Source organism: Arachis hypogaea, chromosome 9 (assembly GCF_003086295.3).
Source record: "Arachis hypogaea cultivar Tifrunner chromosome 9, arahy.Tifrunner.gnm2.J5K5, whole genome shotgun sequence".
Classification (NCBI taxonomy): domain Eukaryota; kingdom Viridiplantae; phylum Streptophyta; class Magnoliopsida; order Fabales; family Fabaceae; genus Arachis; species Arachis hypogaea.
Window position 1 is genome coordinate 34,299,071 of NC_092044.1, and position 25,157 is coordinate 34,324,227.

The 25,157-nt window shown below is 35.3% G+C and overlaps 1 protein-coding gene and 1 long non-coding RNA gene across 3 annotated transcripts; one reads left to right on the top strand and one right to left on the bottom strand.

The window, feature by feature from the left end:
- Positions 1-228: 228 nt before the first annotated feature.
- On the bottom strand, positions 229-7,202 carry LOC112710842 (mitochondrial Rho GTPase 1). Of its 2 annotated transcripts, none has more exons than XM_025763271.3 (15): positions 6,874-7,202; positions 6,483-6,728; positions 5,648-5,780; positions 5,265-5,414; positions 4,962-5,138; positions 4,469-4,717; positions 4,261-4,329; positions 4,042-4,097; positions 3,763-3,844; positions 3,306-3,517; positions 3,141-3,210; positions 2,883-2,995; positions 2,054-2,204; positions 1,085-1,271; positions 229-663 (listed from the first exon to the last, which is right to left on the bottom strand). In XM_025763271.3, the coding sequence occupies exons 2-15, from the start codon at positions 6,698-6,700 to the stop codon at positions 590-592; spliced, it is 1,941 nt and encodes a 646-aa protein (XP_025619056.1). In that variant the 5' UTR covers positions 6,701-6,728; positions 6,874-7,202; the 3' UTR covers positions 229-589. The 2 variants fall into 2 exon arrangements, with proteins under 2 accessions (XP_025619056.1, XP_025619057.1); XM_025763272.3 differs by having other exon boundaries at positions 6,483-6,737; positions 6,874-7,121.
- A 7,861-nt stretch (positions 7,203-15,063) lies between these two features.
- LOC112709078 (uncharacterized) lies at positions 15,064-15,690 on the top strand. Its single transcript, XR_011865121.1, has 3 exons — positions 15,064-15,109; positions 15,341-15,363; positions 15,449-15,690. It is a non-coding gene; the product is annotated as an uncharacterized lncRNA (long non-coding RNA).
- Positions 15,691-25,157: the final 9,467 nt, after the last annotated feature.

Consider the following 25,157-nt stretch of genomic DNA (forward strand, 5'->3'; position numbering starts at 1 on the left):
TGAGAAGTGTAGCCACTTGGTCTTATCCTATTTTGCATGATCACTGCCTATAAATGTAAAACGTTTTTGATTATCAATAGATATAAGACGAAAATGAAAAAATTATCTACACAGGAAAAACACGACATGCATCACCATGTTACAATGGCACTGCCATGGCAACTTAACAATGTTTTTAGAGTAAAAACAAAAATGGAGTAAGATTTATTAACCAAAAAAAAAAATCAATTTAGTGTAAGTGTAGAATGATCTTATCTTAATTACGATCTAAAATACAGAGAGGATCCTCTGATGTTTCCAGCGATCAACTGGAGTGATTGTATATATTATTGTACGAACTAAGAAGCCCTAACTAGCAAAAGGAAGAATATATGTATGGAGATAAATCTGAATATAACATTCATGCTAACTTAATTCAACCGTAAAACAAAGAAAAATTGAAAAAGTTATGATTTTTTAAAAGAGGATTTGCAAACTCTACAACAGATGCCATAAAAAAGGCAACATAATATTGGAAGGTGCCAAAGCTACCATCACACAAGCTGCATTTGGTGATCAAAGCAATATATTGGCACAAGCTTTGGCATTTTTAACCAGACGAAACCTTCCTTGCGGAATATACCCGATAAGCTGCTAACCCAACAATCACCACTGCTGCTCCAACTGCAATATCATAAGGTCATGAAATCCATTAACATCCAAGCTAAAAAGTGCCACAGGCATAAAGTAAAACAATGGCAGACAATTTCATGCCACAGCTTTATATATTAACCAGAAATACAGCTCCCAAGAAAGCATCCCTCTAACCATGGCCTCTAGTGACTCCAATTTATTAATCTTATTTATACCCTTTAATATCTCATCATTCATTGCTAAATACTAATTAAATTTCAAGCTATGTCCACTTACTAAGGTAGTGAAACATGGAAAAGTTCAGATTTTAGATGAAGGCAAAGTGAACGAGCTGCAGAAGCAAAGTTAATCAAAAGACTATTCTTTCTAGGTAGCATATGACCATATGAGATCAATCAGCTTAGGATACAAGATGCAGTTAATGACCAGGTCAACCTGAGAGTGCCCATACCTGAAACAACCATAAGAGAGCGATTTACGAGCCTCTGGTATTGCTTGCGGCTTTTCCCAGCTTCAGTTTCTGGAATGCTTAAATGAGGTTGCTCTGCTGCAGTTACAATTCGGCGGAACAAACTGTTGAAATCACCTAACTTCACACTGATTGGAATAGGAGCCTCTACTCCCATATCCTGACTAACCTACAAGCCACAACATTGTAAGTGTGCTTGTAGTTGATACAGGACAAAACCAGATATATTAACTATGACATCAGAATATGATATTTTCCTAAGATTTGTGCCATATATCATGTGTGCTATATAACATAATGAGAGATCAGCAAGATATAGGTGGAGAATACAAACAAAAAAATTGGTGTTTAAGTCAGGGAATAATAACTTATAATGCAATATCACAGATGAGACTGAGAATGTACACGAAACACAGAACTGGTAGCTATTACAAAACTAGTGATGAAAGATATTATAGCACCAAACAGAGAAGAAAGTTGAAGGTGGCAATTGAACAACCCCAGTAACTAAGTGTAAGCCAAATTCCAGGGTATCATCATCAAAGCCAATACATTATATGACTGGAGGAAACAGGGAAAAAGTTTATTCATCTGACAAAAGCGGGGATAGCTACCAATAACGGGAGGGTAACACAGGATGAAGAAAGCAGCAAACATGTAGCAGCAAGGGTCTACATAAGGACTTGATGGGGTGCTAAGAGACAAGTGTCGGAAAAGGCATGCCAGAATTTACAACCAAACTCCAAATATTATGCCCAATTGCTATATGTTGAGGTGCAGATGGAATCATAATTCTAAAACTTGTCATATTCATCACACTAAATTGCCCTTTTTATCTAATGATCCAATAATTATGAAGCATCTTTCAAGCAGAGATTAAAATCAAGAGAGCAAGAATATGCAAACTCAATTATTTATGAGATCATGCAAAGCAACAAGAATCATAGGTACCCTAGTAGACTCTTGTATAGCCATTGGAAATGAATCCAAATCATCTTTAGCTGCAACTATAAGGCAAGGCACCTCATAGCCAGTATCTTCTCCATGACCAGCAATTTCAACAAGGAGTTCAGAAGAGGTCCTCCATGAGGACTCATCAGACCTAGAGAGAGAGAATATCTGGTTAGTCACATACATTGATCAATTTTTCCAAGAGATAGTTGTCCACACCAGATTGCCAGAGAAATGAAACTTAGATTAGATTCCAGTGGATGAGTTGTCAATTTAATCAGTGATTTCTAAATATCATACTACACTTCGAAATGGATTAAATATCTTATTTTTAAGATGTGTTTTAATTTGGTTTCATACTCTTAAGATGAACCCAGCAGTTGTTTCTTTCAGCCAATAATTGCTTTAGGTATTTCATCCAAATTCACAATAGGTTTTACTAATTCTGTATGTACTAAAACTTCATGAAGGCGAAATATTGCTCAAGAACTAAAAGCATCTAAACAGACTCCACAAAACTAATCAAATTTGAATTCAAGGAAAAATGCAGTCTCTGCAATCTTCAGCTATAAATAAACAATATTTTTATTAACTAAATAGTAAGACAGATTCTATACTGGTTTGATATTGAAGGAAAAAAGCAGAAGATAAATGTTGATTACTCTATATATATTATGGAAGAAAATATTTGGTCTGTACTTATAATATAATATTGGCCCATCAGAAACAACCAAAATCCATTCTAACACAACTAAATATGTTCCACAATATTCATGTGGCAAAAACAACCATGACTTCTATAGAAGTGATCTTTACTGTCAGTGGTCACCTGTCATGAACAAAAACTGCTATATCACATGAGGCTAGAGACTCTTTATTGGACAGAAGCTTTCCAACTCCATCTTCCGGAATCTCTCTCAGTACAAGATATTTTTTGTTTTCCTATAAACAAAAAAGATGACAACATATACTTTAGAAAGAAAGGATGTCAAAAAATGGTACAAAATGAATGCACCAAAAGCAAGAGGGAGAAAATGTTTGACACACTAAGCAGAAGCTGTTGTCAAATGTCATTAAGTATCATTACCATAGAAATATCAACAACATTTACTGCATATCTATCCTCAGTGGTTGGACTGTAATTTTCGGCATAAGGCCTGCATCATTCATTAAATAACAATAAGCCAAGGATATTCAATAGCTAAGGACATATTACTAGGAAGCTTCACGGTAACCTATAAAACGAGAACACCTTGAAATAAAAGAGTTCAGTAATGCAGACTTTCCAGCCTTTCTAGGCCCAAAAACAAAGCACTGCAAAACATTTCTTTCCGAGTGTTGCTTCTTGCGATCTAAACGCCTCCTCCTTGTCACACGGATTGCAGATGACGGATCACCAGTATAACCAATATATATCAAATTTTCCACACTAAAAGTTGGGTTCAGAAGTGTCATAAGTGCCCACTGTCAAGAGAACCAAAATATTATAAATATATACATATATGAAGGTTCACAAACCATATATGAAGCAACAAAAACAAAGTTAAACCAAGAAAATACAATGGTAAAGATGGTCATAAGCAGCCTTGATTCTTAACATCTAAAATTGATTAAGCTCTAACACTAACTAAAGTCATCCACTACTCTTCTAAAAAACACTCGTCAAAACATAGGGATGGCAGAATATAGAATATAGAAGACTTGTGGACCTCTGATAAAAATGCATCAAGTGATAGTCCTCCAAAAGCATTTTTCTCCGCAGCATCCTCATACGGAGCTCCAGTCCAAGGACTGCAATAAAGAAAACCAGATTGTCAAATAACATTGGCAGGAGATGTTACTTACATTCAGACTTAGGAGACCAGAAAAATTCCCTAACTAGATTTTCTAAAATTGTAAGGAAATTGAAGAAGCAATTCGAAACACTTGTAACATTATGCATCACAAAAGAAGGCCTAGCTAGTACTTCATGTGAGACAACAATCTACCTTTCTGGGGCAGTTGAGAATAATTCTTCAAGCTCACGAGATCGCAACATCCCATCCTAGAGGAATAAAAATATTATGACCAAATGTCAAGGAGGTAGGCAAGTAAATGTTTGTGAATTCACATCATAATGAATTCACTTCAGAGAATATTTCAAATAACAGCCAGCATGATTAATTACTAAGTAACAATATCCAAAGCTACATGTGCAAAAGACTTACACCATCACCATCAAATGCATCAAAGATCGACTTCAAAAATTCAATTGCTTCATTTGTCAGCTCCACGCTCTGAACACATTATTAAAGGCAATCTTGATCAGGATAACACATCTTTCTGGATGTCCAAAAATTGATCTCAGACAGGAATAAAAAATTAAAGCTGGTCAAACATGACACATGAGATCAGAATTCATCCTAAAACAACTACCTGATCAGGAGCCCTTTTCAAAGGGGGAATTAGATCATCAGCAAGTTTGATATCATCATTATATCCAAACTTCCTAAGCACTGTCCACGTTGTCTCAAGACGCCCTTTTTCTATGAAGAGAGCGTGAAGGAATAGGAATCCTGTCAATGTAAGTCCACGTTCATTCACGCCTTCAGACAACTTTTCTTGTACAACCTTCTTTACACCCCCAATTTCAGACGGTTGCAAAGGAGCATTGAAACATTTGACCTGTTGATAGTTTTGTATAAGATAACCAAACAATAACATAATACTTCACTTCACAGGAACAAGATTACAATTTACAATAATACATTCATATTCCAGATAATAATGCTTGAATACCAAAAACGGCCACAATTTTTACAAAACTATGCTTAATATTTTCATCTTGGGGGGAAAAACAACCTGAAAATCATTCAACTCGGCATCACTAAACTATGCTTAATATTTTCATCTTGGGGGGAAAAACAACCTGAAAATCATTCAACTCGGCATCACTAAGGGCACCATCTCTGTCATGATCACAGAGAATAAAGATTCTCTTCAACGCTCGCACACATCGAGGTTTTAGAGTCTGTGACTCCTGATCAAATAATGGGGCTGTTGGATGAAGAACAGCCTTTTGTGCATAGTAGAAAACTTCAGAGACCTTCAAAAGGAAAATTTGATCATTGTATTAGGGGATATATATATATATATATATATATATGACCAGAAATTTCGCAATCAGATGTCAGAACAAGAATTTGATTTCACTGAAATGAATAAAAGATACCTGGATATGCCTAGATGCTGAACACTCAATGCAGGTTTCAATCTCTCGGAACTGTTGCATTATTGGTGACATCACCTGTTCTAGGCTCACCTGTTGACTTTCATCTCTCAAATCAAGCTTACAACCAACCACTATAACTGGAACCTTTACCTGTTCAATAAGTACAATATTCAAATATCTATATCACAGACAAATATCTTAAATGATAATGGTAATTTAGTTACGGCATATTGGAATAGATGCATTCAAGCAGGTGCACAAGCACAGGAGATAACTATTCTGTTATGTTTGGTTTTTTATGTTCACTTCTGGAAAGAAAGTTGGCGCTGGAAGTGGAGATATAGTCTTGGAGAGGGGGGAAAGCAGTATTGTAAGGTAATAACCTCTAATTTGCGGAGGTGGGGTAGCCAAAATATACTCAAATTCTCTAGTGTCTCAGGCCGATCACATGCATAAGTGAGGACAACTGTGTCAGCCCGCTGCAATTCTTCAGCAACTTTATCACTATCCTCTGCACTGCAATGACAAAATATAATACTAAGCTGAGGAGGATGACATTCAGAAATCAGAATAGAGGAAAAACATTCTTCTCATGAAAAGGAAACTTTCAAAAAGAGAAAAAAAAATATTACAAAAGAGGATAAGGCATTCTCACAGAGAAACAAAAGTAACAAAGCTTAAATCCTAAGAACATAAACCATAAGACAATGGATGCAACAAAGTGCAAAACATAAACATTTCCCTATATATATATATATATATATATATATATATATATAAAGCTACAACCACTAGCATGATGTCGCATTTGCCAAGGAGAATATACTTCAGAATTTTAATACAGTGAATGGCAGGAAAAGTAAACAAAATCCCAAAGCAACCTCCCGTAATTCCACGAGGGAGAACAATTAAGTCGAAGATATTACAGCTTAGGTTTAATTTAGAAGATGTATAGATAAAACAAATGCTGAAAAAATAATTGCTTTTGATTATACGTTTAATCCAAAATAAGCTAATCCAAGTATAAAACTGAACCCCCAAATACTAAAAAATAAAAAGAGTACCATTACATCAGCTACTGCTACTGAAAACAAACTCCACTAGATTCTCAGTAATTTAATAGCCGGCCAATCTCAACCTGACTAATAACCACTATACCACTCGCTCAAATGAATATTCCATTTTGTACTCATCAAAAAGCGTAATGGAGTTGAGTACCGGGAAGAGGTGTCGATGATTGTTATGGGCACGCGATCCGGATACAGATCTTCGGGCAACTTCGTAGGAGGCAACACGCGCGGCACATTCACCGGAAAGTTCTCGGCCGCGGCGGTGATAATCAGGCTCGATTTTCCAGTGCCCTGGTCCCCGGCGACTACAATCCGAACCCCGCTCCGGCCATGCGGGTTCACTGTTCCAGCATTAGCTTTCGCCATCGAAAAAATATGCAGCGAATCAAAAACCCTAAAAAAGCTTAAAAGAATAACAAAGCAACTGAAATAAGTACCAAAAATCTACAAATTATAAATAAAAATAGAAATTTGGTGATAAAAGAAAAGGAGTGTAGGTATTTGCGGTAGAGAGAAGGAGAGGTTTTGAATATCGGAACCTTTTTTTCTGCTGATATGGGAAGAATGAAAGAAGAGGGGAAAACCCTAGCAACCGTTACCGGCGCTAGAAGGTGGCTGCAGAGGCAAGAGATGGAGGCGCTGCGTTGAGGAGTACTGGGGTCTGGTAAATGGGTTTTTCGGTTGCACGGTTAATACTTAATACTTATGATACCGGCCGCGTTACTTGACTTGCACCCGAGTGCAGCAGAGTAAGTATAACATAACATGGCGCCCTGAAACGACTGTCGTTTGAAATATTGTAGGCCTTAGCCTTTTACTCGTTTCTACGTTAACTGTGCAAAAATGATGGAAAGAAAAGTCTAGAAACAACCTGCCTGCATACTCTTAATTTTATTTATTATTTATTATTTAATTTTAATATTGATCCATGAAAATCTTTATCTTTATAATAATACAAATCTTTATTTTTATAGTAATCTTAATCTTAATTTTTATTTTAATTTTTATCTTTATCACTAGAAATTTTCAGAATATAATTTATGAATTATATATTATTATTATTATTATTATTTGTTTAGATTATTATTTTTAAATTTTAAATTATTTGTTTAGATGGTTTTATTTGAGTTATTATTTTTTAAATTTTAAATTATTTTATTTAAATGGTTGTTTTTTAAATTTTAAGTTATTTAACTTAAGTTGTTATTTTTTAATTTTAAACTATTTTACTTAAGTTGTTATTTTTTTAATTTTAGCACTATTTTTAAAAAATTTGTTAATTCTTTTTAGCACTATTTTTTAAAAATTTGCTGACGTGGCGCTCATACGTTGTGTTCGAAAATTTATTTGTTTAGATATCATCACTAAAAATTTTTAAAATTATATTTATAAATTATAAATTATTATTTGCTTAGATTGTTCTTATTTTAAGTTATTTGTTTAAATTATTTTACTGAGGTTGTTATTTTTTAAAGGTTTAATTACTCTATTGATCCATATAGTTTCGCAAAATTTTCAATTAGGTCCCTGTACTTTTTTTCCTTTTAATTGAGTCCTCGCACCAAATTTTTTTTAATTGGGTCCCTACCCTTTTTTTCTTCCTTTTATTTAGGTCCCTATGTCCATTTTTTTTTTTTTAGTTGGGTCCCTATAAAATTAAGTCAATTATTACTAGGAGGGACTTAATTGAAAAAAAAAATATTGTGCAGGGACCCAATTAAAAAAAATATATAGAGACCTAATTGAAAATTTTACGAAACTATAAAGACCAACAGAATAATTAAATCTTTTTAAAATTTTAAATTATTTTACTTAAGTTGTTATTTTTTTAGCTTTAGGTTGTTTTACTTAGGTTATTATTTTTTAAATTTTAAATTGTTTCACTTAGATTGTTATTTTTTAAATTTTAACATTATTTTTTAAAAATTTATTGATTCTTTTTATCACTATTTTTTAAAAAATCATTGGTTCTTTTTAAAAATTGTAGATAATATTGCAGCTACGTTAATTTAGAATTTTTACTCTTTGTAGCTACATTAATTGATAATTAATAATACATGAACTTGATTAATTGATAATTAACAATTCGTGTACTTGAAGCCTTTTAAATATATTTATATATTTATTTATTTTATCTGGAAATTTAATCTAAATTTAAATTAAAGTCAATTAAAATTAAAAAATTTAGTTATGAGTCAACTATAAAAGTATAAGTTATAAGACATATATAACACTATAATTCAAAGTACATCAATTATTCCTTTATATATATTTAAAATCTAAAATTTCCAATGGCTGCTATTTACAAAATTTCAGAAATCAATCATACAATTGACAATTTGTGTGTACGTATACGAGTGATATGGTTATGGACACTACCAAATTACAAAAATTATTCATTGTCATACTCAATTGAGATTGTTTGGCTCGATGAAGATGTGAGTTTTCTACCAATTTTTTTATAGTATTTTAAATTTATATTATTTATATTTTAAATTTGTTTGTTTATCCCATTTAATTTTTCTTTGATTTTTATTTATCAATTCTAGAGAAAAAATGTAACACTCTACCACACAGAGCTTTACACCTAGGATGTAAAGCAGAGGTGGTGAGGCGCTACGACTTCTAAAAGTAAAATTTATATTATTAATATAGTAAAAAAAATTTATAACTAGGAGCCTTTGAAGAAAAGTTAAAATCGAAAACGGTAAAACGAAAAACGCAATACTCACAATACGTAAACGATAAACGGAAAAGATAAGAGAAGATAATATAGATATAATTGAAAGAGAGTTCCAAGGTACAAATATTAAAGCTCAAGACTCGGCTCGTGAAGATAAACTGGCTTGAGCACCTAGTTATATAACATATATATAAGAGAACCCAAGAATAAACCCAAAATACAGAGTTACAGAACCTATTTCTCCAGAATAACCTCTAAGAGGAAGTTAATACATCAGTAGATAAGTAGTGGAGATAAAAATATCTACGTATATACATATATCCAAAATAAAGCCCCAAAGACAAGGATCTCCGCTATCAAAAGCTTCCAGTATGTCTTAGCGAGGTGCCTCATATCCTGCATCTGAAAACCACAAAATATGTGTGGGATGAGAACCATAGGTTCTCAGCATGGTAACGGTGCCCACATAATTAACATATAAGGTCCCGGAAAAGCCAAAGGTAATCCTAGAACTTCTGACAATAGATTCAAACTTAAAACTAACATTTTAAACCATAAACAGAGTGAGGTATCTAAGGATTCATGGTTCTATCTAACTTCCTAACTTAACCCCTATGCTCTTCATCTCTTTCTCCAATCCTCTGAAACACCGATGTACAGACAGACAAAGCAGACAATGCAAACACAAGTAGATATTCAAACATAGCAAATATAGCAAATAAGTATAGATATTCAAGTAAGCAAACCCAAGTAGTGCAAACCAAATAAGGTACATAAATGCATATGATGCATGCCTTTCCTACTGGCCATGAGCTCACGTGTCAGTTACTTTGCCAGAGCCCGACACATCCGGTAGCTAACCCGGATATCGTCCTCTTGAAAACTAGTGGGCGGTACACCACCACAAACCCCACCATTGCGAGCGGTACACCACCACGAACCTCGCAAGATCTTCAATTGAAAAAACAACACACACATGTGGGCGGTACACCACCACGAACGCCAATATGTCTCGACAATGGACAAGCGGTAAACCACCACGAACCTTGCCAGGTCAAGCTCAAAACAATTTCATATTTAAACCTCTTTCTCAACATTTCACCAACCTTTTATCAGCAAGTACTACAACATTACATTCTCAAAAACATTTGATAATAATATAGGAATCTTTTCTTAAGATCCATACCTAAGGTAGTTACCAAAATAACACCGGCAGCCTAATTTCAATTCTGTTTTTAAAATACCAAATGAATTCGGAATTGCACAAACTTTATGTCCAGGCAACCGTCTCGGATTAGGCTTTCTAATAAACCAAAAATCATAATTTTCTGATCAATTTAGCCTCAGGAATAGAAGGAAAATAGTGCCTACTCTACGGTGCTTAAAAACCAGAAAAAAAGCAGCAGTGTGTAATATTTAATATTCCATATAAAATTTAAATTAATTCCAACCACCTTCAAAATTAATATGGTTAAACTTAACTTATTCAAGTTTCTTTCTCAATTGGTTCCAGGTCAATATAATTTTTAATGAAGTTACATAATTTGAAAGTTAGATAGAAATAATTCAAAATCTGTTTTAGAAATCAAGTAGCTTAATATCTTTCAACATATATAACTTTCACTACAAAACTTCAATTAGGGTAAAGTTTGGTTTGAAAACTCCTAACTTATCTAGCAACAAGTGTGTCTTGGTTACAACTCAATTTCTATTCAATTCTAAGAGTTACAAGCATTGGAAGTTGATGCATAACTTGCTGAAAACTTATTCTTTCTGGCTTTGATCACAAGTTTTCAAAAATTCACAACTCCCAATCCTTAACTCCTAAAATTCTAAAATTTTAGAGCAATAACCAAGTTAATCAAATTTTAAAACAAAATTACTTTCACTCCAAAACTCAGCTCGTAGAAGTCACAACAAGACAAACAAGTTGCTGCCCTGTTTGAACTTCTCTGCTGCAGGACAGATTTATCATCTTAACTTTAAAAATTCGCTATAAATTGTATATTTAACAAAAATCTCTCAAATTTTCCAGTCCAATTTCCTATATTTCCAAGCTTAATCCAGACTTGGTCCCACACAATTCCGATAATCACAGAATTAGTTATAGCTTTTCAAAGTTTCTGACTTCGTTTAAAAGTAATGCAGAAAATCAAATTTCATAATTCAACTTTGAAAAATCATAACTAATTCTCTAGTTAATACGAAATCTTTAAAATTGAATATTGATAACTATACTTGTTGTAGTTCGCTTAGCTTTTAGTCTCATAATTCCAATCACTATTAAGATGCCAATTCACTTTCAAAACATCAGATTTTCAACAAGTAGTTTAGTATTTCAAAATAAAGTCCCAACATTACTCAATACACCAATTACATCAATTTTACAAGTATGGTCACTTCTACACAATAATTCATTCTCAACAATATAATCCATACCAACAACTCACATATACATATACATATACATCATCAACACCATCAACTTCCTCATACCAAATGACAACCAACTTAGCCAATCTACATTTAATTCAACACAATATACTACAAAATCAATCTTCATTATCATATCCAAGTCCAATATACATCACCATCAATATCATTATCAAAACATCTTAATTATCATTGTTCAACACTCCCTCAAAGTTAAATTCTCAACATTTACATCTTCCAATCCCAACAATCAAACTCATACAACACAAATCATCAATACCATCATTTCTCATCCAAGTTCAAGGTAACTCAACATTTACTTTAAGGTCACTAACCACTAATCATACATACATGCTTCAACATATCTTATGGTTATCTAGCCTATGTTTTCACAAGACATTACATTTTAGTTACGAGAAATCGAAACCATACATTGGCCGATTCCCCTAAGCTCAAAACCACTAAAATTCAAGCTTCAAGATTCTCAATCAACTCCAATAATTCCAGCCACCAAGGATTTGTTCCAAGAGCTCCAATTCACCAATTCAACCTCCAATTTAACATAAATTCAATCTAATTCACACAATTCACTAAATTAGCACTAGGGTACATAAAATTGGGCAAACCACAAGGGTTTAGTATTTTCTTACCTTACCTGTTGATGATTGGAGTATAATCTAACAATTATCCAATGTTAGATTGCACCTAAACCACCAAAATTATCAAAATTACTCAAAACTCAAACCAATTTCATGAAGAAAGAGGGCACAGAGAACTTAGCAAGAATTATAAAAATACTTACCACTTTATTCAGATAGAATTGAAGAGGACTCCAAAATGAACGTGTGGCCACAAACGACTCGTCAATCGGAGCTCCGGATTAAAAGTTATGGAAGATTGAATATTTGAGTGGCAAGGGTTTTATGTTTGCTTCCCTTCCCTCTCTTCTCTGCGGACAGAAGCATGAATGAAGAAGAAAGTTTGATTTCAAGCTTATATACATGGATTAGGTTGGTGGACTTAGGCCCACTTGGGTTCGGTTCAACCAGTTTGACTCGTTCGACCCAATCTTGGGCCAAATTCTTTAAAATTAGTGTCAAAATTTTTATTTTAATTAGCTCTACCTCATTCAACTATAAAATCATATTTTCTAATTTTTTATTAATAATTAATTTTTTAGCTAATTATTTACTAATTTTGCGGGTTTTACAGAAAAAATACACGCCTCAGTTAAGAGGGCTCTTGTGTCCTGATTCGTGAATTTGCTAAGAGAAGGAATATCTTACCAAATAAGATATTTTGGTGTTGGACTCAATATGGGTAACTTCAAGACTACACATCATGAGTATGTGGTTAATTTAAACCAACGTACCGATATGCACATACTTCCAGAATCGTCAAGTATCCCATGATATAGATTTAATTTTATGAGTTTTGACACTCTCAATGCTCTTGGGTATGATTACACATATTTGGTTGATAAGTTTATTATTTAAAAAAAAAGTATAAGTCATTTATAAATTGATTTATTTTATTGGTAATTTCGGTTGTATTTTTTTCTTAACAAATTTATTGACAACAAACTTTTTTATATTTTAATCTATTTTAGATGTTATCGGATATCTTGCTGAAATTGAGAGTAAGAAAACTCTTGAAAAGGATAGCAAATTTACCAAGTACAATGTTATTGAATTAGAGATTGATGATGGGTAATTATATATTTATTTTTATAAATCTAAAAATTTTGATTTTGACTTCATTGTAAATTTATGTATTTAAATTTATTTCAGAAGTTTATTCTCATCTTTTTAAATTGTTATTCCAATTTATTTTGTTATGAATATTTTTATACTATTAAAAATTTTTTTCGCACTACTAGAAAACTAGTTATTACAGACGGATATTTCCGACGAATTTTATCCCACGGAAATACAGACAGAATTTCAGAGTGATTTTTTTGTTGAAAAACAAAAAAAATGAATTAGCATAAATTATAGACGGAAAAGAAAATCCGTCTATAATTTTGTCGAAAAATTAATTTTTTTCGTGAAAAATTGTTACAGACAAATTTTTCCGTCTGTAATTAAATAGACAAAATACTGCATTTTATTAAATTATTACAGACGAAAAATCTGCCTGTCATTTAAAATTTTCTGTCGAAAATATTGAGTTAACCCTAATCTTATCCATATCCTCTTGATCCATTTACACTCCACCCATATCAAATGAGCTTGTTCCTCTCTCCTTCAGCGAGTTGTTTCTTCTCTCTGTCGCACCAGCTTCTTCCACCGCTGGCGTCACAGATCTCTCTCCGTCGTCCCTTGCGTCGCACGGGCTCCTTCCGCCGCCGCATCCAACCCTAACCCCAGAGCTTCGTCGCGCCTCCAACCCTAATCCCAGAACTTCGTCACGTTTCCAACCCCTGCTTCACTGCTCCCTCTATCGACGCTCCCTTCGTCTCAAAGCCTCCGTCGTGCTCACTCTCTTGTAAGCCTTCAAACATTGCTCCTTCCTCCATGGCTGAAACCCGTAACGCTTTATTTTTTCTCCTGCGTCGCCGGTCTCTGTCTCCTCTTGTGTGTGGCTGTGCTGAAGCTCCATGAGAAAGATATACAATGGATTCAATGGGTGAAGCTTAACCACAGCTACGGAAGTACCGCGAGACTCGATTGAAGTAGTACAAGAACTACGAGAACCTCTCGTTCTCGTGAGGATCTCGACAAAGTTAACACCTCAACTGCTTTACGCTTTCACTTCTGATTCATATGAAATTATGAATACTAATTCTAATTCGTTTCTAAACTCCCTCTTTATTTATTTATTTGGCAAGAGTGTTTGGAAGTGCAAAAGGAGAAGGCCTTCTGTATTGGCACCACTTGGGGTAATGATCACCACGTGTTTGATACAATGACTGTGATGTCTTTTACCTTCATTTTTATCCCTTTGTTCTAGGATACATTACATTACAAGAATGTGTTTTGTTTTTCTTCACTCACTCACTTTTGTTGTTTGGGTTCAGAAGCCAGGACCTATTGAATCCAACATGAGTAGCTTTTTCAAAAATCGGCTACTGGTACTTCAATCTAAGCAGCCTTTAGAGCAAGATCATTCTGTCAAAGACAACTAGCCAAGAATAGCAGTGATATTTCTAAATATGCACTTGACCAAGTTGCTGATTCTTTGAATAAGGTTCAGAAGATGGGTCATTTTGAGGATTATCTGCATTCTGCAACTTTAAAGATTCAAAAGAGATACCGCGGGTGGAAGGGAAGAAAAGATTTTTCGAGAGTATGCAACCGCATTGTAAAAGTTTCGGTACTTGTGCACACAGAATGTATTTTACTAGAAGTAAGGTCATGCTTGTCTTGTAGGTGAATTTTTTTTAGTTTTACAATTCTTTCCTTTCCTTTCTCCATAGTATATGCTTCTTTATATATAACCCTCAAATTGTTATGATGGCTGTAGCTTTTCTTTAAATGTAACATACTGTTATTTTATTTAGTATTCGACATTTCTTTGATTTGCCTTGCAGAGTCAATTCTTACTGCCTCTGTCCTTGGTGTCATTGCAGAGTCAATGCTAGAGTTTCTTTGAACTTGAAGTGCAAAAAACTACAAGTTGAATCTTGTTTGAAATCCAAACTCAACCCTACTCACCTGGTATGTCACTACTTTTTATCATTTAATTTCTTCTCCCAAGGGTTTCTTTCTTGCATCATTCATTCCACGCTGCATTTTTTCTAAGTAGAACTCTGGTTCTTTCATTTGCTTTTTTTCAACCACTAACAGCCACTCCTTTGATTCTATTTATCTATACTGGATATGTTTCCTAGGAAACTATTAATTTTGGCATTCTTTTATTTTCTTACACTTTTTGTATTTCTATTTCAGGAAGTAGTTGATACATCTGGAGGGTAAAAAAAAATTACCTTACTTTGAATTTTTTGCTATTAAACCGTTTTGTTGATGAAAAGCTAATAAAATTCATGTCGGTATCAGATGTGGTGCAAGTTTCGTAGTTGAGATTGTATCAGAAGAATTTGAAGGCAAGAGGCTACTGGAGAGGCATCGAATGGTGAATGCTGCGTTAGAGGAGGAAATGAAAGAGATTCACGCTCTCTCTGTCAAGAAAGCTGTCACCCCAGAGCAGTGGAAATAGCTGCAGCAAGACTCCAACCAAGCAAATCCTGCTGCCTAGGATCATGTCTTTTCAGTTACAATAATAAGGTATAAATAAGAATATTAGTGTTCTCAACATGAACAAGGTTAGTATATTAGTTATGAGTAATGAGCAGCTTAGAATAGATTAGATTAGTAGTAAGTGGTGATGCAATGAATGCAGATTAATTATATTAAGAGTGGGTCTGGTTTATATTGATTCTAAAGCACATTGTGTTTGGTACATTCAAGCTTCTTTGTTGTGCCCCCTTTGAATTCATTGTCTCCTCATCGCACAAGTTTCAGTCACATCCAATTTGGATCAATTCAACAATGGTCGCCGTGGCTTCACCTTCCTCTAAACAAAATTGAAAAACCCTAACCTGGAGGCCTTCCACTGCAAACCTACCGATCCTTAATTCCGTCTCATCATCAGAGGTAAAATAAAATCCCTTTGCCCATTTCAACCCTTTTCTGCCCCCAACAGTCTCTATACCCTCTCTCCAATTCAATTGTACAATTTTATTTTCCTCTTTATTCTCTCCCTTTCGATGTTATGTTTTTATTCTGCTGAGAATTGAACTTGCTGGCTGAATTAGCTTAATTTTAGGTCTTTGATAAACCACTATTTTATGGTTTATATTGTATTTTATTAAGTGGTTTTATCAAGCTTTTCACCTACTTATTCATATGATTTGCATGTATTTACAATTCCTTCCTAAAAATATCCTATGATTAATAACTTGCTTCCTAAGGACCTTTTTGTTGTATATTTTTATCTTCCTTCATACCATTCGATGCCGTGATCTGTATGTTAAGTGTTTCAGGCTTCATAGGGCAGGAATGGCGTAAGGAATAAAGAGGAAGCGTGCAAAAATGGAAGAAACACAAGGAATTGAGGAGATGACCAGCGAGAAGTCACGCGGTCGCATGGCTCATGCGACTGTGCGAAATAGAAGGAATTACCGTGACGCGCTCGCGTACCTGACGCGACCGTGCGGGTTGGAAGCTGCACGAACGACGCGAAAACGTGGACGACACGCACGCGTGGTACGAGAAACGCTGAGTGACGCGAACGCAAGGTGGATGCGGACGCGTGACGAGCGCGATCTGTAGAATTACAAAAGTCGCTGGCACAGATTCTGGGCCACATTTCAACCCAGTTTTTGGCCCAGAAACACAGATTAAAGTCCGGGAACATGCGGAGAACTCATTAGGCACTTTTCATAGTTTAGATGTAGTTTTTAGTGAGAGAGGTTCTCTCCTCTCTCTTATTTTTTATGATTAGGATTTCTTTAGTCATTAGGATTACTTCATCGTATCAGGTTCAATAATTTATGTTTCTCTTCTACTTCTATTTACTCCGATACTTTTATTTGTGTTTGATTTATGTTGCCCAATTGGCTTACGAATATTGTCCATGTTAGAATTGACATCTTTATTTAATATAAATTGAGGTATTTCAGACTTATATGTTATTGATGCTTGGGCTCTATCCAAATTATTCTCATTCAAGTAGATTTTATTCCCTTTTGACTTTGGTTGATTAATTGGTAACTCTTGAATTGTCAAACTCAGCAGTGGTTGAAATTGGCGGATCCTAATTGATCTAGATCGCTCTAAAGCTAGTCTTCCCACAGGGATTGACTAGGACTTGAGGATCAAACTAATTAGTCCACTTGACTTTCCTTTGCTTTAGTAAAGGATAACTAAGTGGGATTAAAACCCAATTCTCATCACACCTGATAAGGATAACTAGGATAGGACTTCCAATTTCTCATATCTTGCCAAGAGTTTATTTTACAGTTATTTATTTATTTTACTTGTCATTCAACATACTCCTTCCTCACTTTCAAAACTCCTAATTTACAAGACTCATAACCAATAAGAAGAGCATACCTCCCTGCAATTCCTTGAGAAGACGACCTGAGGTTTAAATACTCGGTTATCAATTTTAAAGGGGTTTGTTACTTGTGACAACCAAAACGTTTGTACGAAGGGATTTTCTGTTGGTTTAGAATCTATACTCACAACGCGACTATATTTTATAAAATTCTTTACTAGCAAAAATCCTAACGTCAAAATGGCGCCGTTGCCGGGGAATTGCAAACGTGTGCCTTATTATCGGTTATTGTAAATATTTTTCTTTTACTTGTTTATTTATTTTTTGTTTTCCCTTCTTATTTCTGATAGTTACTATAAATTCTCACCCCTCTCGCTTTGAGTTTGGTTCTAATTTTATTGAAAGGAATGGAAGCCATAACAGGACTATGCATCACGGTCTAAGCAATCAAAGATGGATGGAGCCAAGAGGAGCTGATCACCCCTTTACGCAACAACACCCTCCTAGATATTATGGACAGAGACCATTCTACAATGCATACCAAGCTGATAGATATGGTGGACCGCATTGTAGCTACCAACAAGCCCTACCCCATGCTCAGAGACCATCATTTCAACACAATCTCAACCTACCATACTCACAAACTTTTTTTCACCATTCGCCACCATATGATCCTTATCCGCCCCAATGCCAATCCAATTACTCCCAAGAACCACCACTCTCCTACACACCATGTCCATATGCATCAAGCCAAGAATCACAGGTTCGCTTCGAAGAATCAGTAAACCAATTTAATGCAACCCTTCATCAACTGGAGCAAGCAATAAATCAATTATCTTTCAGACATTCGGACACTCAACAGACTCCCATGGCTTCATGTGGAGAATCTAATGAAGAATGTATTGTGAAGAAGACACGAGAAGCTCCAGTAGACAGCATAGAGCATAACTTCATACTGGAACAAGTAGAGGACGCTGTCATTGTAGAAGAAGAAGAGTTGGTTGAAGATTTAGGAGATGCTGAACCTTCGCGGAAATCTAGAGTTGTGGAGAATTCCATCGAGGATGTTACAATTAATGCTAAGGAGGATAGTGCACAACCCCCAAGGCAGGTATCTTATGAGGAATTAGACGGAATAACCCAAGACTCAATTTTTCTTGAGGATGATAGTCACCACTCAAGTTATCTTAAAAATGCACTTGCACCCGCAAGTGAACTCTTTGAGACAGAAGAATCTTCTCCAAGTGAATACGAAGACGATGCAGAGGTCGACTTTTCTCAACCTTCCAATTATGACTCAAGTGATGAGGAAGATATCAGTGACTTTGATCAAGACATGGTTGAATTGGAAGAAAATTGCCAAGAAGTGGAGGAATTTACAGAAAGCCACAAGGTAGTAGAGCTTGCAGAACCACTGAAAACACTAATCCCAAGGCCACTACCACCCAACACAAACTTCAAGTGGGTAAAATCCTTGACCTTTATCTTCAATTTTCTACTTGAATATGGTTTGCTTGAGACAGATGGCCAGCTTAGAGCTCTTTGTGGCTTTAAGAGAAAAAGGGAAATGACTCGCACTCAGTGCTGGTATGCAAGATTCAATGAGGTTTCGCACTTCAATTTGAGGTGCAGGAATTGGTGTCAAGCTCAATTAGAAGGATCTTGGAAGCTGTTTGGTCACTGTAGTGAGAATTCAGATTACTTATCACCCGGCTGGAAAGATGTAGATCAAGACAAAGACGGGTGTAGAAGAAAAGTTTGGGATCCTGGAGTCTGTTCTGACATTCAACACTCCGGGAGCCTGCAAGCCTGTTTGAACTCACCTAAGGGCTTTACGTGCCTTGTTTGGGACTCCGGAGAATGCTGGCATTCCAAACACTGGTGGAGATTTCTCGACGAATTCAAGCACAAGCCACCATAGCAGGAAGCTCATCAAATGTCCAACTTAAGAACTTTAACTAAAAGTGCTAGGTGGGAGACAACCCACCATGGTATGATCATTCCTTCTTCAATTTAGTTTTGTTTGTTTTTGCGTTTTATTTTCTCTTATTGAACCTGGAATTGTTCATAACATTTGCATCTGCATACTACATTTTGCATCTTGCATATTATAAAAAAAAAGCACGCGACGCGTAAGCATCGCTGACGCGTCCGCGTCACAAGTGCGTGGGGAAGAAATAAGATTGAACAGAGAGTCACGTGAAAGTGTGGCTCGAGGCGTGCCTTTGGCACAATTTGACCGACGTGACCCGCGTCGCTGACGCGTCCGCATAATGTGGGAAAAATGCCTCCCACGCATCCGCGTCACCCACGCGAACGCGTGCCTCAAAATCGACGTAAAAAGGGTGTATGGCCGAAAGTTGAGCTGGAATTGGGATGGACTCGTACTAGAAGCACAAGCCCTACCACACAAACGTGTGCCCCACGCGTCCACATCATTTTTCAAATTAGGCCATCCACGCGATCACGTCACCCACGCAACCGCGTCACCCTAAATTTTTGTAATATGCATATCAAACAGAGAGTTGTGCATGCGCGAGGCTGCCCTCGCGCCAGTAGCACAAATTCACTTACGCGACTGCGTACCTCACGCAGCCGCGTCACTTGACAATAGCGCCACCTGTGCGAACGCGTCATTCACGCGTTCGCGTCGCCTGCGCCGCACGGCTTATCCACGTCTGCCAAATCTCTTATCTTTTCTTCCCTAATCCTAATTTTTCCTCCCTCCTTTCTTCCTTACTTCTTTCTTCCCTTCTTTCCCTTCTCATTCTTCTTATCTTTCTTTTTATTTATTTGCATATTTCATTCATTGTATTTTAATTTAGTGTATATTTTTCCTTCTTTTCTAAATTCATTATTTTTCCTTTGGTGTTGAATTTTCTTATTTAACTGTTGCATCTTCTCTTGAATTATTTTGGGTGCTTAGTGACTTGTTTTATTATGGTTAGGTAATATTATTTATATCAATACCTATCTTTTATACCTGTATTACTTTTGCATTGACATGAATTTATATTATCTCTCTTTACCCACACTATCTTCCCTCATTGTTGCAAATTTTTACATTATTGATATGCCATGTGTCTCTACTGTTTTCTCACTTGCATGTTGTAGCTACCATGTAACTGAGAATATCACTATTTGGCATTAACTAACCCAGACTTTATTTATTTTCTTATCTTTATTTCTAGATTACTTTCCTTCTTTTCCTCTTCTTTCAGGATGGCCACCGAGGAAGGGAAAGGGAAAGCTTTTAATTAGGGAGACAAACAAGTCCATCTATACAATCCTTGGAGAAAGCATCAGTTGAAGCAACCCGTCCACCTGCACATCTTTGCATGCACCAAGGACGGTACAATCTTTAAGTGTGGGGAGATCGATACCGATCTCCACGGGTTAGTTAGTCCCTTCTTAACACCAATTTTTGTTTTTCATTGTTGCATTTGCATAGTTGATTGCATATTTTCTTGATTTTGTGCATATTTTACCACTTGGTTGAAGTAATATTTTCTTTTTCAAGAAACCTTTTATAGTATTTCACTAATTTGAATAAAACTTTTTGAAAAACTTGTGTGAAGAAATATTATTTTGGAACATAGTTTAGAGCTAAGAACACACAAAACCAGTGAGATTTTGAGCCTATTTGATTGGTTGCATTCTATCAACCAATATTTTATTTTTGGTGTGTGTTTTTCTCTCTAAAATTGTGATCTTTGTCTTGCTTAATTCTATATTTCCACTATTTGATGTATGCATACACTTATATGATTGAGGCCTTGTTTCACTAAGCTTACATACCCATATGGCCTTACCCTTCCATTATCCTTTACAAACCAATTTGAGCCTATTTTACCCATTTGTTCTTTACTTTAGCTCATTACTAACTCTAAGCGGAAAACAATAATGTCCTTAATTTGAATCCTTGATTAGCTTAGACTAGTAAACGTGCTCATGATTTAAGTGTGGGGAAGTTGGATTTGAAAATATTTGGTTTGAGTAATTGGGTATTGTATATTTTAGTGAAAATGTGCAAAATAATAGTTGAGCACATATTACTGCATTCAATACTTTAATCATATGCATTGAGAAGAATAAAATAATAATAAAAAAAAGTAAAAGAAAAAAAGGTGAAAAAGAAAAGAAAAAAAAAGTAAATAATAAAAGGGGACAAAATGTCCCAAAGTAAGTGTTGGTATCAATGCATATGTACTGTACTCAAAACTTGAAATGCATAAATATGTAGTAAACGCAGTTAATGAGTAGTTATTGATTTTATATTACATGGATTGTCCTAAGTCAGGTGGAAAGTTTATGTTAATTAAGGATTCAGATTTTAGTCCACTTGGTCAACTACAATCCTACCTTGACCCTAACCCCATTACAACCCTTAAAAGACCTCTTGATTTGTGTATTGGTACATTAAATTTTTGTTGATTGTTAGATGAAGAGCAAGCTATAGAAAGCAAGATTAGTAGAGAATTGAGAGAATTAACCCTAGCCACTTGAGAGTTAGAATGATATACACTACCAGTAAGGGTTCAGCACTTAATTCTATGTTCCCTACTTTCATGAGCTATCTTCTTCTTGCAAGTTATTTGTATTGTATTTTGTGATTTGAATTAGTAAAATCCAGCTCATATTTATTCTTGAAAGATTTATTTACTTTTTCACCAAATAGGTAGAATCATTTTAGCATGTAGTTGCATTCACATTCATAGGTTGCATTGCATGAGTCTTGCCTTTCCTTACTCATTTATTTAGTCTCCTTGAGTTTAGCATGAGGACATGCTAATATTGAAGTGTGGGGAGGTTGATAAACCACTACTTTATGGTTTATATTGTGTTTATTGAGTGGTTTTATCAAGCTTTTCACCTACTTATTCATATGATTTGCATGTATTTACAATTCCTTCCTAAAAATATCCTATGATTAATAACTTGCTTCCTAAGGACCTTTTTGTTGTATATTTTTATCTTCCTTCATACCATTCGATGCCGTGATCTGTATGTTAAGTGTTTCAGGCTTCATAGGGCAGGAATGGCGTAAGGAATAAAGAGGAAGCGTGCAAAAATGGAAGAAACACAAGGAATTGAGGAGATGACCAGCGAGAAGTCACGCGGTCGCATGGCTCATGCGACTGTGCGAAATAGAAGGAATTACCGTGACGCGCTCGCGTGCCTGACGCGACCGTGCGGGTTGGAAGCTGCACGAACGACGCGAAAACGTGGACGACGCACACGCGTGGTACGAGAAACGCTGAGTGACGCGAACGCATGGACGATGCGGACGCGTGACGAGCGCGATCTGTAGAATTACAAAAGTCACTGGCACAGATTCTGGGCCGCATTTCAACCCAGTTTTCGGCCCAGAAACACAGATTAAAGTCCGGGAACATGCGGAGAACTCATTAGGCAATTTTCATAGTTTAGATGTAGTTTTTAGTGAGAGAGGTTCTCTCCTCTCTCTTATTTTTTATGATTAGGATTTCTTTAGTCATTAGGATTACTTCATCGTATCAGGTTCAATAATTTATGTTTCTCTTCTACTTCTATTTACTCCGATACTTTTATTTGTGTTTGATTTATGTTGCCCAATTGGCTTACGAATATTGTCCATGTTAGAATTGACATCTTTATTTAATATAAATTGAGGTATTTCAGACTTATATGTTATTGATGCTTGGGCTCTATCCAAATTATTCTCATTCAAGTAGATTTTATTCCCTTTTGGCTTTGGTTGATTAATTGGTAACTCTTGAATTGTCAAACTCAACAGTGGTTGAAATTGGCGGATCCTAATTGATCTAGATCGCTCTAAAGCTAGTCTTCCCACAGGGATTGACTAGGACTTGAGGATCAAACTAATTAGTCCACTTGACTTTCCTTTGCTTTAGTAAAGGATAACTAAGTGGGATTAAAACCCAATTCTCATCACACCTGATAAGGATAACTAGGATAGGACTTCCAATTTCTCATATCTTGCCAAGAGTTTATTTTACAGTTATTTATTTATTTTACTTGTCATTCAACATACTCCTTCCTCACTTTCAAAACTCCTAATTTACAAGACTCATAACCAATAAGAAGAGCACACCTCCCTGCAATTCCTTGAGAAGACGACCCGAGGTTTAAATACTCGGTTATCAATTTTAAAGGGGTTTGTTACTTGTGACAACCAAATCGTTTGTACGAAGGGATTTTCTGTTGGTTTAGAATCTATACTCACAACGCGACTATATTTTATAAAATTCTTTACTAGCAAAAATCCTAACGTCAGTCTTCTAATCACCTTTCAGTTTTATTGTTGTTCGTTATTTTTCAATTATTTTATTACCGTAGATTGAAAATGAGTATGCGTGGGAGCAAAATAGTCTATGTTGGGAACCTCCCTAGTGATATTCGTGAAAGAGAAGTAGAAGATTTGTTTTCAAAGGTACTTTGCTATTTTCATTCTTTTTGGAATTATGGTAACTGGTAAGTTAGGGGAGGCAAATGCCCGTCGCTGGTGATATTCAACTAACACTTTTTTATTTCTTTATCTTTCAGTTGGATATGCTACAAGAGGAGAATGAGGTTATATTAGAAAAGGTGGCGGCGCTCTTCTGGCCTAACAAAGTTGGTTTTAAACTCAAATTATGTGATATTTAACATGTCTGCTTGATTATATTGATAGTTAAGAGTTGTAGAGAAAAAACGCCAAGAAGTGGGTGCCAAAGTTAGGGAGCTTGATAAATAGGTGAGGGTGCCCCCTCCTCTTCTCCTTTTTCCAAACCAAAAAAAAAAAGATATTAGCTGAGCTTTGAAACATAACAATATTAATGTATAAGACCATTGTTTATATTAATATATATCTGAGTTTGATTTTTCATTTGCTTAATACTTACCAATAGAAACTACTTTACACCTTGTGCTGCCTTTGCTGATTTTTCGTGTCCTTATTCATTTTAATTTTGGCAGGTTGCTTCTCTTAGAGAAGGTGTATCCCTAGAAACCAAACTTCTGAGCAGGTAAGCTAGCTTGTTTGCTATTTATGTAGGAAGGAAGCTGCTTTGCAACAAAGAGAGGTATGCCAGAAGAATGGATATTAATCATATCATATGTGGCAGAAATATGAACTGAGGAAATCACAGCCCCCTTCATGGAATACTCAATTATATTGAGAGACAGAATTTTGTGGAATACTCAATTTTTTTATTTATTTATTGTCATAGGCTGCTCTCAAGGCTGGCAAACAAACACAGGATGGGAGAGATGAGGAAATCACAGCCCTTCGTGTGGAAATTCAGGTAATTTTTTAAGAAAGCATGCATTTCTTTCCATAGTTAGATTACTATATATATATGGTGTACTCTGATATTTGATGTGAAGTTATAGCTATCTTCTTTTCTTTGTCATAATCTAAAAGATGATGCAGCAACAACAGCTTTTGAACAACAGCAAGAAGTTTCAATCTTTCCCCTATTTCTGGATTTTGATCTCTACCTCCAAAGGAGATGAAAATGTGAGTTTTTCTTCCATTTTTTCATTTTGCTTATGATTCATGTTGATTTTCTCTGGAACCATGTTGACATTCTGGTAGGATGTTCTTATTTAATTGATTTAGTTGAATGCATGTGACTGTAAGCTAATTAGTAAGTAGGCTTGGTTTTGGCTGGGTAGGAAGATCATTGAATCTTGTTTTAGTTGAATGCATATTGGTCTAGGATA